The sequence below is a fragment of the Choloepus didactylus genome, chromosome 12 (genome assembly GCF_015220235.1).
Source record: "Choloepus didactylus isolate mChoDid1 chromosome 12, mChoDid1.pri, whole genome shotgun sequence".
Taxonomy (NCBI): Eukaryota; Metazoa; Chordata; class Mammalia; order Pilosa; family Megalonychidae; genus Choloepus; species Choloepus didactylus.
The window spans coordinates 13714672-13729464 of record NC_051318.1 but is presented as its reverse complement, the minus strand read 5'-3'; the positions used below and the strand labels follow the sequence as shown (position 1 = coordinate 13729464).

At 40.6% G+C, this 14793-nt stretch overlaps 1 protein-coding gene across 1 annotated transcript in view; it reads right to left on the bottom strand.

Annotated features, from left to right (window-relative positions):
• Positions 1-14793, bottom strand: part of LOC119506769 (phospholipid-transporting ATPase IB-like) — a 215222-nt gene that overhangs the window by 126024 nt on the left and 74405 nt on the right. The window contains exons 12-14 of the mRNA XM_037799892.1: positions 7755-7860; positions 7090-7172; positions 5851-5900 (exon numbers count right to left, since the gene is read on the bottom strand). Of these exons, the coding sequence (XP_037655820.1) occupies positions 5851-5900; positions 7090-7172; positions 7755-7860 (239 nt within the window). The remainder of the gene's footprint in view (positions 1-5850; positions 5901-7089; positions 7173-7754; positions 7861-14793) is intronic.

Sequence of the window (14793 nt, the reverse complement as noted above, 5' to 3'; positions counted from 1 at the left end):
CAAGATGCTCAATGAATTCCAAAAGGATAAACCCAATTAGATCCACACCGCTCCATATTATAATCAAATTAATGCAAAAATAGAAAGGGAATTCTGAGAGCTGCAAGAGAGAAGCAACGTGTTACATACAAGAGAGCCTCAGTAAGATTTCTCATCAGAAACCATGGAGATGAGGAGGCAGTGGGAAGGCATTTTTAAAGAGCTAAACACATATACACAAATATCAACCAAGAATTCTATGTCCAACAAAACTGTCTTTCCAAAATGAAAGAGGGAATAAGACATTCCCAGATAAACAAAAGCTGAAAGACAGCATCATCACTAGACTGGCCCTACAAGAGATGCTTATATTCTCCTCCATGCCATCACTGTCTCCACATCCTCCTTCTAAGCTGTGTTCTCCACTTAAACCTGCATGTCTACCTGTGGAAATCCTATCTATCTGGTAGAAATGCAATCTCCTTTGCAAACCTTTCCTGTGATGGTTGGGTTCATGTGTCAACTTGGCTAGGTGGCCTAGCTGTCTGGTCAAGCGGGCACTGGCCTGACGATTGCTGTGAGGATATTTGAGGCTGGTTAATAAACCAACGGGCTGGTTTGTCGGATCATCAGTCAATTGACTGCAGCTGACTGATGACTCATCAAGGGGCGTGCTTCTACAGTGAGAGAATGCAATTGGCTGGATTTGGTCTGGGTGATCAGTTGGAGGCTTATAAGCTGGACGGTTAGAGAACCTTCACTTCTTCTTCAGCTGCTCAGTGAAGCATTTCCTGGGGAGCTCGTCAAAGTTGCCAGTTCGTTTCCGGAGGAGTTCGTCAAAGTTGCTGGTTCGTTTCCTGAGGAGTTCGTCAAAGTTGTCGGTTCGTTTCCCAAGGAGTTCGTCGGAAGTCTTCCTTGGAGTTGACAGCTTGTTGACCGCTCTGCAGAATTTGGACTTGTGCGCTCCCGCAGTTGCGTGAGTCACTTTTACAATTTGATAATCAGAGACATCTCTCATTGATTCTGTTTCCAAGGAGAACCCTAACTAATACATTTCCCAAAACTCTCTAGTCGGAAATAACCTCTTTTGTGCTCACGTACATTTTGTTATATCCAGCTAACATAGATCGTATCTAACCCTCTCTTGTACTAAAGCTATTTTTGCATATAAAGGTCTTTTCTAATAGACAGTAAGCTCCTAGAAGCAAGAGCAATGTCTTCATCTTGATACAATACCCCCTAGCACATTCCTTAATTCAAAGTAGTTGCTCACATGTTCCATGAAATGATTAGTAGAAAGGCAAGTATTTCTCCTACTGATAAAAATTTTATATACAATTCTCAACTTTGGTAGAATAGAGAGGCACCTTAGGTTAGTAAAATATATATTAAACTCTAAACTGAATTTGAGTTGCTCATTTTAAACTCAGCAACTACACATTTTCTTTTCAAATTGAGGACTCTAATTAACTTAAAGGGGTACCATGCTGTTTTGATGTATTATGTCCCCCAAAATGCCATATTCTTTGGTGCAATCTTGTTGGGGCAGTTGTATTAGTGCTGATTAGGTTGGAATCTTTGGATTAGGTTGGTTCAGTGGAGACGTGACTCAATCAACTGTGGGCGAACCTTTGATTGGATAATTTCCATGGAGGTCTCACTCCATCCACTCAGGGTGGGTCTCATTAAATCACTGGTGTCCTATTAAAGAGTTCACAGACAGAAGGACCTCAGAGCAGCTGAGACTGATATTTTGGAGAGCAGCTAAGAGAGACATTTTGGAGATGGCCATTGAAAGCAGACTTTTGCTGACATCTTGGAGATGCTAGCCCAGTGTTTGCTCCAGAGAAACTAAGAGAGGACAAAATGCCCCAAGAGCAACATTTTGAAGAATGCACAGGAGCTGAGAGAGGAGCTGGAACACAACCCGGGATCAGCAGATGCCAGTCACGTGCCTTTCTAGCTAACAGAGGTTTTCCAGATGCCACTGGCCTTCCTTCAGTGAAGGTACCCTATTGTCAATGCCTTAGCTTAGACACTATTATGGCCTTAAGACTGTAACTTTGAAACCAAATAAACCCCCTTTATAAAAGCCAATCCATTTCTGGTATTTTGCATAATGGCAGCATTAGCAAACCAGAACACGTCTTCTCCTTTTCCCTACCAATTCTCTATAAAAAGCATTGGCAAAGACTTAAATGAGTAAAAACTATAAGTAAAAGAATCATATGACCACAACTTAATAGTCAATTGGAAAGCAAATAAAAGTATTACAAGCTTAAAGATGAATTATTCACTATTTATTATAAGTTGTGCTACTACTACAAGTAAAAGAGGGACAACTACCTCCAAGAAAATATTGACCTTTGAAAAGCACAAATCAGATGACATTCCCCTGCTTAAAACCCTCTAATGAATTTCCATTACACTTAGTAAAAAATCCAAGCTTCTTATCATAAACTACAAGACCCTGACTATCTTGCTGCTGCCTGATTCACCAAGCCCATCTCCTACCCACCTACCCCACCCTGTCACACGCTGCAACCATATTCGTGCTCATCCTGTTTCTGATGTCAAGACTGAGCTCCCTCAGGGCCTTGGCTTTCGCTATTGCTCAGTGGTTGCCTCCTTCCATCTTTCAATCACCAGCTCAAATGGTATCTCCTTAGAAAGGCCTGTCTTGGCCCCCAGTTGAAGATGAACCTCCACCTCTAGCAATACAGTCTATCTGATCATAATATTAATGTTCTTTATAGCACTTACGACCTGAAATTATCTTGTTTGTTGACTTACATATTGGTTATCTGTCTCGTTCCACTAGAGTATCATAAACAGGCAGCCATCACTGCTGCCCTAGTTCTAGAACAGTGCCTGGCATGTGGGAGATACTGTCTTAGTTTGCTCATGCTGCAGAATGCAAAACACCAGAGATGGATAGGCTTTTATAAAACGGGGGTTTATTTCACTACACAATTACAGTCTTAAGGCCACAAAACGTCCAAGGTAACACCTCAGCAATCGGGTACCCTCACCGGAGGATGGCCAATGGCCTCCGGAAAACCTCTGTTAGCTAGGAAGGCAGCTGGCATCTGCTCCAAAGCTCCGGCCTCAAAACGGCTTTCTCCCAGGACGTTCCTCTCCAGCAAGCTTGCTTCTCTTCAAAACATCACTCCCAGCTGCACTCTCTTTCCTCTTTGAGTCAGCTCATTTATATAGCTCCACCATCAAGGCCCACCCGAATGGGTGGGGCCAAGCCTCCATGGGAACATCTCATCAAAATTATCTCCCACAGCTGGGTGGGGCACACTCCAAGCAAATCTAACCAGCACCAAAACTTCTGCCCCACACAAGACCACAAAGATAATGGCATTTGGGGGACACAATACACTCAAACCGGCACAGATACCAAAAAATATCTGTGGCTGCATTAACTGCATTCACCCTACAATGATGAAAAAATATTTCTTTTTTATCTTCTCTAGCTTTTCTTTCACTTCTGGGAGCATAGATTAGTTGAAAATAGCAGGGACTCTGAAATCAGATACACCTGGATTTGAGTCCTGATTCTGGTGCTTATTCGCTTATTGGGGTTGGGAAAGTCATTTAAATTGAGGTCCAGCTTCATATCTTTAAAATGGGGCTATTGCCATCTGCCTTAGCGGATTGCTTTGCACGTGACATGTCAAGGGCACAAATTTGGCTCTCAGTCATTAGTTCCCCCACATCCTCAAGCTTTTCCAACAAAAAGAACTTTATTTCTCCTCAGAAATAATGTTGATCAAGAAAAGGATGTTCAAGTTTAGAACAGAAGAGATTTGTAGAAAGGGAGCAGTGGAATCTCCTTTGGCAGTGAGGGGGGTGGGGTAACTGTTAAAATCCAAAGAACTTAAGCATCAGAAAAGAGTGCACCAATAAAATAACAGTAACAATACTACATATCAAAGTAAGTGCTACATACGTTCTTCTTATGTGCCAGACATTGTTATTTAATCTTCACAACAATCCAGTAACAGAATCACGACCATGACCGCAACTGATGTGTTTTCCTCCTAGATCCCCCGTAGCTCTTGCATCCCTCCTCACTCCTCCTTCCACACACATCTTTGCTCCTCATTTCCCTTCCCTCATCCTTCTTCCCCCTCCAGTCTGCTGGTCCCAGTCAATATGGCCACAAGCAGCACATTCTGAGACCAAGATGGCAGCCCTGCAGGCAGCAGCAAGGAATTTGTCAGCAAGAGATTGGGCATAAAGGGCTTCAGAGATAGCAAAGCATCTCCCAGGTCCCTGGGAGCATCAGCCAGGCCTTCTTAAAATACAGGCTTCATCTGTCCCCGACCTCACTTTTTGAATAGTCTAAGCCCAAAGCTCCTGCCGTCCAAAAAAAAAGTCCAGGGGTGTGCGTTCGGTCCTAAAACTGAAGCCTCAAGCTAGAGAGGGCTTTTCAAAAGGGGATAAAGGATTAGTGGCTGCTTTAAATACCTAGAACGCTGGTAGAATGTGACTCATGGAAATGAAGTAATTCAAGGCACCTAGCTAGGAGCTCACATTTTAAAATGACAGGAAATACCTGATCTAGTAATAACAGTCACATATTCAAAAAAGGGAAATCTAAAATGATCATGAGAGATATTTTCTTGTAATAAAGATTTTAGGAAAAAATCTAACTAGAGTGAATGGGAATTGATAACAAAAACTTTTCCCAGGTCTTAAAGCTCTTTTAAAATGCCATTTGGAAAAAAAAGTTTTAAAATTATGATTTAAAAAATCATCCCATATTGGGTAGAACATTAGCGATGTCCAGATGGTTCAAGAGATAGGACATCATGAGTCCTGAGGAAATGTCCAACGAAAATAATAGCAGCAGCAGTTTCCTGGCAGCTGTGCAGACGTCTGCTTTGGGAATTAGGCCACAGTGGCTAGAGCAGCAGACCCTCTGAAATGTAAAAGGAGAGGAGAATCTAGATGCACTTTTTTTCCTTTGAAAAGAAAAAATTGAATTAAGTCACTGTCTATTTTTAAAGAAGCAGTCTTTATTTGTGGAAATAATTTCCAATACCCATCCGTTCATCAGATATTTATTGAGCACTTACCAGATACCAGACCCTGCATGAGGTGATTCCTGCCCTCATGGAGCTTACAGTCATTAAGTAATAATATAGATTTAAAATAGCAACTCAGACTGTGACAAGTGCTACAAAAGGGGAGATATGTGAACACATGTGAGCTTATGACAAGCAGTTGACCTGATGAGACCTGAAGAGGTGAGAACTGAGCTGGTGTTTAAAGGATGGATAGAGATTAACCAGAACTTCATGATTCTCTGTTGTTTTGATTTACGTGGCCAACTCTCAGTGGAACAATCATTGGAGCAGCCCTGGGAAATAGATGAACTGTGTGAAAAGGTAACTGTGGTGTATGTACCCCAGGAAAACATGTTCTTAAAGTTAATCCATTCCTGTGGGTGAGAACCCATTGTAGGTAGGACCTTTTGATAGGGTTAGTTCAGTTAAGGTGTGACCCACCTCAGTCAGGATGGGTCATAATCCTATTACTGGAGTCCTTTATAGGCAGAATGAAAATCAGACAGAGAGAAAGGAAGCCAGAGGGATCAAGAAGCTGAAACGGAACCTGGAAGAGAAGGGAGAGACCAACAGAGCCGCCCTGTGTCTGGCCACGTAAGATGAGCCAAGGATCACTGGCAGCCAGTCTCAGAATGCCACAGTCTTCAGGGAGAAAGCATCACCTTGATGGTGTCTTGATTTGAACATTTTCCCAGCCTCAAAACCGTAAGGGAATAAATTCCTATTGTTTAACGCAACCCATTTAACAGTAATTGCTTGAGTAGCCTAGGAAACTAAAACAGAAACTTACCTAGAAAACTCCAGGACATTGAGAATTTCAAATGTTTGTTTTTCTCCCATCTATGGAAAGATAAGACAACATAGTCTTATCTGAGGGAAAAAGGGTGAATCTTTCAAAATAACTCACTCCCCCAATCAGAAACAAGCTTTACTTTCCAAATATACATATTTTCCAAATACCAATTTTCTTTCAAGCCTATCAAGAGGATGACACCTCCCTCTGGTGAGGGCATTGTTAGCCATGTGGCCAACATTATCAGGGCAGATGCTTCCATTAGTGCCAATTTTAGATTGTGACACCTCTCCTCCATGTGTTTTGGTTTAAAATCGGCACTACTAGAAAAACTTCACAACCACTCGCATGTGGTGGGGGTACAGGGAGTGTCCAACAGCACACAGCAATGGGAGCACAAGCACTTCTTTTAATAAAATTGCACAGATTCAATGTAATCTTTAACACTTAGATAATTCAAAGAGGTAAAGATGGACAGAGGTGGCATGCTACGGCATTTTATAGCAATGTTTCCAGTTACAGCCACTTGAACACTGGTAGCCATGATCCATGTATCTCTGAATCGACCAGCTCCCAGCTTCACCAATATGGCACTGCAGAATTTCAAATAATTTGAGGACCTTCCATGTGTCAGGCACTATGGATATAAAGTTGAATTAATCGGTACCTTCTACCAAGGTTTCTAAGTCTAGTAAAATTCCTAAACTGTCACATGGATCATTAGAGACGTGAAAAATCAGCTTGCTGGCTACCATGTTTACTTTCTTCAAGTTTTCTTTTTCATAACATCAAAGGCTTGCAGTAAATGGTTATTAAAACAGAACAAGGAAATACATATAATAAAATGAATAACTCAAAAGAATGCTCTGAAAAATATTTTGGACCATTTCAATTCCTCGTAGAAAAGAAGAGTATCTTTCTTGAAGGGCTGGTGATTTCAGACTCTTTAAAATAGCTCACTTTTATTAAGCACTGAGCCTGTGCCAGGCACTAATTCAAATTACTTTACATGTATCATTAACTCATTTACTCATCACAAGAATCCTTGACATGGTGTGATGAGAAAACAAGCAAGGAATAGGGAAGTTAAGTGATGTGCCCAGGAACAATGACTGGGGAGTTCAGAGGCCAGGATGGAGTTCCTGGTTCTGTGACTCTGGAGCCACCGTGATCCCGAGCCTCTCTGGAAGAGCAGATCTATGCAAAACACTGAAAAGTGCACAGGGTCCTACTCACAGCTTCTATGGTAACAGAGCTTGGTGTTCTGGTAGTGAAAACAAAGCCAAGTTTTTTTGCTCCTTTCACTAACGCTGCCTCATCTGTCAATAAAGAGTGCATTATTAATTGGGGTTGAGCAAATGTATTAACAATGAATTTAATTTAATGTAGATTCTTCTCCTATGGAACTAAAAATACAATGCCATTTTTTTTTAAACTCAAGTTTTTTGCTCAGAGCAATTATTCATGCCTCTAGGTACCATTGAGTGTGCAGGAAAGAGGAGATCTGGTAAAAATACGGCCTACTCTAGTGGGGCCAAAATGAATTTACTACTATGGAAAGGGAAACACTTTCTTACAACTCACTGCTGTGATCTTGCTTGCTCTGAAAGCAATTAGCATCACCATAAAATGTTGAAGAGTCTTAATCTTCCCTCTGCTGCTTTGTTACTGATTATAACCAGCCATGTTTACTGAGCCCCAGGGTCCAGGCACCCTCCCAGCCTCCTCTATGCAGTCTTTGGGGTCAAGGGACAAAGAGCCCCAGAGCTCAGAGCTGCCCTGTGACACAAATGATGCTGACCTCTGGGAATTCTAGGAGATCAGCAGGACCAACCTCTTCTGAGGGTTTATCACCTGCCAGGCACCACGAGCTACATGCTTTACATGAACATAACACCCACCTGGAGAGGAGGCCTGGTAGATTATATCATTTCCATCTTTCTCAGGAAAAACAGTGTGGCACACACATAAAAGGGTAAGAAATTCCTTTATATATTTTTCTGTGGGCTATAAAAAAGTTATTGAGTTAGTTAGCCTCTTCTACTACCAGTGATGTAAGAGTTACATTCTGCAATTGTATTGACTGAGGTTTGACTCTAGGTACATACAGAGTCAGAAACCAGCTAAAAGCCACATGATGCATTCAAAATGTATTTATGGAGAGCTTGGAGGTCAGGGACAGTGTAGGAGGCTGGGGAGACCACAGGGAACAAGACAACTCTGCCCTCTTGGAGCTTCTGGTCTAGTCTAGGAGACAGATATTCTCAAAACTGGAGGAGACACACTTTATACCCACTAGGATACCTGGAATAAAAAAGTCAGATAATAACAAGTGTTGGCAAGGATGTGGAGAAATCAGAACTCACACACACTGCCAGTGGGAAGGTAAACTGGGACAGCCATTTTGGAAATTGCTCAAAAGGTTAAATATAGTTACCATATGACCCAGCAGTTCCACACTTAGGAATATATATATGCAAGAGAAATGAAAACTGTGACCACACAGTAACTTATACACAAATGTTCATAGTAGCATTATTCCTAATAGCTGAAAGACATAAACAACACAAATGTTTCTCAATGGATGACTGAATAAACAGATGTGATATATCCATACAATGTAATATTTTTCAACCATTAAAGGGAATGAAATACTGACACATGCTACAACATGGATGAACCTTGAAAACAATATGCTAAATGAAGGAAGCCAGTCACAAAAGACCACATATTATATGATTCCATACAATATGAATATGATTCCATATAATTTGAAATGTCCAGAATAGGCAAATTTATAAACAAAGTAGATTAGTGGTTGCTTAGGGCTAGAAGAGAAGGGGAGTAGGGAGGTGATGGCTAGAGTACAGAGTTCCTTTTTAAATGATAAAAATGCTCTAAAATTGACTGTTGTGATGGTTGCGCAGATCTTTGAATTTACTAAAAACCACTTTAAATTTTATGCCAGGTGGATTATATCTTAATAAAACTGTTTTAAAAATATCTGGAGGAGCCCACTCCAATCAAGATGGCAGAGTGAGAAGCTTCAGGGCCCCATCTCCTCACAGAAACTTGGAAAAACCAGCCAGAACTGGCATAAATATCTTTCTCAAAGCTCCAGAAAACAGTTAAAGAACTGCAATTACAGGGCAAGCACTGAACCAAGAAAAAAGCTACTTAAAAATGGTAAGATCTTATGTCCCTCTGGTTGCTAACCCTTACCCCACAGCCCTCACCAGCTTGGCATAGGGCTGGCCTAAGCTCCCAGTGTGAGTCCCTGGTGTTAGTTCTAGATAGAGCAAAGTAACCCTCATGTACATACTGGGGGCGTATAAGCCTGGTCCAGGCCATCTGTTGATGGCCTGAGGGACTCACTGGCCCAGAACTTGCCCTTCTTGTAGAAGATGGCACACAGAGCTCTCCTACAGAATGCTGTGGGAGAGCAGTCAAGTTGTACTACCTGGAGCAAGAGATTACCTGGCTATAGGACATACCCAGCAGTACCTGAGACTGGGAGGAAACTGTTTCTTGGGGAAGAAGGGACATACCTATCTACATAAGCAGGGTTTTCCTAGGGCCAAACATGCATGCCCAAGACAAGATGCATGAGCAGTAAGAGCCAAGGAGAGCCCATCTCCATGACCTGGAGCTATTCTCTAAATTGTTTGCATAGATAGGCTCTGAAAGACAGTGCTCCACTTGCACAGGTCAATTTGCAAAAGCTGTGAACGATGTTTTCTCTTTTTCCTTTTTTTTTTTTTTTTTTTAATTAGCTCCTGGCATTCAAGGAAAGCTCTCCCAACACTCGCTGGATACAATTTTAAGGAACTGACACCTCAGAGTCTAAATTCCAGCAATAACATATTAAAATATAAAAATGTCTAGTCTTCTACAAAAGATTACAAAACATACAAAGAAACAAAAAACAAAAAACTTCTCCCAGACAAAGAAGTTTCAAGCATTAGAAACCATTAAAAAAGAGGATCAGACCTGGGACATTACAAACAAAGACTTAAAAAAAAAAAATGGTCCTAAATATGCACAAAGAGCTAAAGGAAAACATTGTCAAAGAATTAAAAGGAAATCAGGAAAACAATAGATGAACACAAAGAGAATATCAATTGAGAGTTTGAAAAGGAACCACAACAGAGCTGAAAACTACAGTAACAGAAATTAAAAATCCCCTAGAAGGATTCAGCAGCTGATTAGAGCTGGCAGAATACAGATCAGTAAACTTGAAGATAAGGCAAGAAATCATCCAGTATAAGCTGCAGAAAGGAGCAAAAATGAAGAAAAGTGGACAAAGAGTGAGGCACCTGTGGGACATAAGCAAACATATCAATATACAGATCGTGGGAATCCCAGAAGGAAACGAAAAAGAGAAAGTGGGAGAGAGAATATTCAGATAAATAATGGCTGAAAACTTCCCAATTTTAACAAAAGATGTGAGTATACACATTCAGGATGCTTGATGAACTCTAAACATGATAAACACAAATAGACCTACACCATGCCATGTTATAATTGAACTGCTGTAGGCCAAAGATCAAGAGAGAACAAATGTGTCAAATACAAGGGAGCCTCAATAAGATTAAGTGCTGATTTCTCACTGGAAACCATGGAGGCAAAAAGGCAGTGGAAAGAATATTTAAAGTCCCCAGAAATTACCAACCAAGAATTCTATATCAGGCAAAACTTCTTTGCAAAATGAAGGAAGGAATAAGACAAAGAAAAGCTGAAGGACTTTGTCATCACTAGACTAACCTTGCAGAAGATGCTAAAGAGAGTGCTGAAGGTTGAAAGGAAAGGACACTAGACAATAGATTGAAACCACATGGTGGAGTCTCAAAAATAGTGTGTGTATACTATGGAAGTTAAGTTGGTATCAAAGCAGACAAGATTGTCAAAGATTTAGGATGTTAAATTTAAGCCCCATGGTAACCACAAAGAAAATATCAGAGAATATGTAAACTCACAGAAACAAGAAGTAGAGTAAAGTTTACTAGGAGTGGGAGCCAGGGGCAATATGGGAGTTAATGTAAAATGAATGTAGCGTTTCTGTTTGGGGTGAAGGGAAAGTGATAGTAATGGATGGTGGTGAGGTACTGCAACACTGTGAATGTGATTAATCCCACTGAATGGTATCTTCCAGAGTGACTGGGATAAGAAGATTTACGTTGAATATATGTATATATACACACGCATACACACACACACACATATATATTTCCAGAATTTAAAACAAGAAAGAAAGAAACTAGATAATGACAATTAAATGCCATACATACTGGATGGGATCTAAGAATGGGGAGAGAAGACTCCAAAGGACATTATTGGGACATAAGAAAAATTGGAAGCCTTATATCAATGTTAAATTTACTGAACTTGATAACTGCAGTTAAGGTGATTACATAAGTGAATATCCTTGTTTGTAGGAAATGTACATGAAAGTATTATGTGTTCAAGAAATACGATGTGTGCAACCTGCTCTCAAATGACCAGAAGTTAGATAGATAGATAGATAGATAGATAGATAGATAGATAGATAGATAATTAGATGATAAGATAGATAGTGTGGTGGTCTGAAGTTCTATGTACACCAGAAAAACATGTTATTAAAGTTAATCCTTTCCTGTGGGTGTGAACCCATTGTATGTAGGACCTTTTTATGAGGTTATGTCAGTTAGGGTGTGACCCACCTCGATCAGGGTGGGTCTTAATCCTATTACTGGGGTCCTTTATAAGCAGAAGGAAATCAGACCAAGAAAAAAGTCACAGAAGCAAGCAGCTGAAATCAATGAAACTCAGGAGAAAAGGAAGAGACTTGCAGATACTGCCATGTGCCTTGCCAGGTGATAGAGGAGCCAAGGATCACCAGCAGCTGGTCTTTGGGAAGAAAGCATTGCTTTGATGATGCCTTGATTTGGATATTTTCCTGGCCTTAAAACCATGTGTGAATAAACTCCCTTTGTTTAAACCCATGCATTATATGGTATTTACTTGCACAGCCTAGGAAACTAAGATTAGATAGATAGATAGATAGATAGATAGATAGATAGATAGATAGATAGATGAATGATACTGCAAAGGTGGTAAAATGTTAAAATTGGTGGATTGTGGATCTGGGTATCTGGGTAGGTGGGTTATGTTGGAGTTCCCTTTATGGGGTTTGTATTATTTTTCAATTGTCCTGTAAATTTGAAATTATTTCAAAAGATCAAGTTCAAAACATTAAAACAACAAAAAAACTGGAGATGACGAAGAGGAACTTGATAGAGAAAGGAGGGACCTACCTCAGTTAGATGGTCGTGACAAAAAACTCTTGAGGAGATGTTTGAATTAAGCCCTACATGAAAAGGATGAGTTAGCTGTGTGTAAAATTGACAGTGACGGCAGGGCATGTGAAACAAAAGGCATAGCACTTTCAAAGGCCCCAATCAGAAAACAGCCTCATGTGTTTGTGGAGCTTCTAGAAAAGAATGCCTTTAGCATCTTGATCAAGGAGAACAATGGCGCAGCATGAGACTGGATGGAAGGACAAAGTAATGAGTTTTGATTTCATCTGAAATACGGTGCCAGACCTCAGAAGGTTATTAAGCAGAAAAGGACATGTACAGATTTGTGTTTTAAAAGATCGCTTTAATTTTTGAGAAGATGAAGATTTCAAAATTAAGTTTTTCCATACCTTAAAAGAGATAATGAAGAGTATTGGTATTGGGAGCATGCAACAGGATCAAATACTTTTAAAGATGTACCAAGTGGAAATAAAGGACATGAAAATACTCAATGCTTAGCATAACTAATAACAGATGAAGACAGCCAAGGAATAAATTATAAAGCAGGAAGATCAAGTCAAGGACTTCCTATAAGAGGCTTTTGGAAGGGGAAAAGAGTCAGAAAACATAAAAGGCATGCTGATAAAGGAAGGGTAGAAGTAGAAGTGTAGGTAAAAGGAGCTACCTGAGATTGAAAAGGCTCATGATGTGCCAAAGAGGATGGAAAAGAAAAACTCATATCTAGACTTATTATTTATAGTGAAAACATCCATGCCAACATTATGTAGGGGTCAGGAAAAACAGAATATTGCCTGCAAAGGAATAAGAGTCATCCTGATATCAGATTTCTCAATGCCTACCTGGAGGAAAGAAAGAAATAATGGAATGTGTTCAAGGTGGGAGAGGGTCCGTGAACTCTACTGGGTCCTCTAAGATGGTCTCCACTCTGCCTCATCACCATTTGTCACCTTAGACCATCAGGACAAAACTCATCATGGCCTTTAGCCCAGTGGATGCCAGGGAGCCAGGGACATCCATCATCACAGGCTTCCTTTAACTTGCACACCCTGATCACCCCTTCAAACTCCATCTCCATCACTCCCCAACTCCCCAAGCTTTCCCTTGTGCCCCTGGAAACTGACAGTTGGTCAAGAGCAAAACCATTGTCTTCAACCATGTATGGGGCTCTCCCTCAAGGAACCTGCCTACCCCACAACCTAAAAAATGTAGTGCATGTCTCCTCTCTCAGACTTAGGCTAACACTTGCTCCTCATCAACAGCTCTCCCACCTTCCTCCCTAAAAACCTCCAGCTTTGGATCTCATGTCAGACAATCCATCCACCACTCACCTCACCCTATTTCCCTTCTTTTCATTTAACCAGGACCCCAGCTCCTGGCCCCCCATCATTCTCACCAACACTGGTTATTTCCAGGAAAATAAACATAGACACAGATGTAGGTTCTGTGGGGCCTGAAACTTATACAAACTTTTTAAGAAACTAATACAATAGTAGAAATATAGACTTAGGTCCAAAAAGGAATGTTTGTTTAAATGAGGAAAGAAACTCCAACAAATAACATTTTTAAAAAGCTGACAAAAATACAACAAACATCATAAAATCCAGAAAAATAATCCTGTTTTTATCCATTAATTGTCCCAAACACCTCAATAATACTTTTCTGTCCAGTTTTTGCCTGCATACTCTTACATCACTTCTTATGTTAATCCTGTGACACCATTTTCTTTTGAGAGAACATAAATAAATTCAGTCTTTCTTTTGACAGTTGATCAAAATTGATTTTTTTTTCTCTTTTATCAATGACAGTTTAGAAGACTATCTTTCAGTTTCATAGTTTGTTATGGGTGTAACATTTACTCAGTCACTCTGGTAAATTTGGGAAAACCTGTGTGCCAGTTTAAATGTATTATGTCCCCCAAACGCCATTATCTTTGATGCAATCTTGTGGGGCAGACGTTTTAGTGGTGATTAGATTGGAATTCTTTGAGTGTTTCCATGGAATGTGCCCCACCCAACTGTGGGTGATAACTGATTAGATATTTCCAGGGAGGCGTGGCCCTGCCCATTCGGGGTGGGCCTTGATCAGTGGAGCTATATAAATGAGCTGACAGGCAGAGGGAACTCAGTGCAGCTGTGAGTGATGTTTTGAAGAGGAGCTACAGCCAAGAGGGACACTTTGAAGAAAGCACAGGAGCTGCAGATGAGAGACATTTGAAGACGGCCGTTGAAGCAGACTCTTGCTCCGGAGAAGCAAAGAGACGACAAATATCCCAAGTGCAACTAAGAGTGACTTTTTTGAAGAACTGCAGCCTAGAGAGGAATGTCCTGGGAGAAAGCCATTTTGAAACCAGAACTTTGGAACAGACACCACTGGCTATCCTCCAGTGAAGGTAACCGATTGCTGATGTGTTACCTTGGACACTTTATGGCCTTAAGACTGTAACTGTGTAACCAAATAAACCCCCTTCTATAAAAGCCAATCCGTCTCTGGTGTTTTGCATTCTGGCAGCATTAGCAAACTAGAACAGCCTGTATCAAGTTTCTCTTACATTCAAACTTTGAGAACTGGAAGGATTTTCCACAGATTGGCAAATAACTCCATACATTGCCTATCTCATTTCTTCCACACCCTGCACAGACTTCCA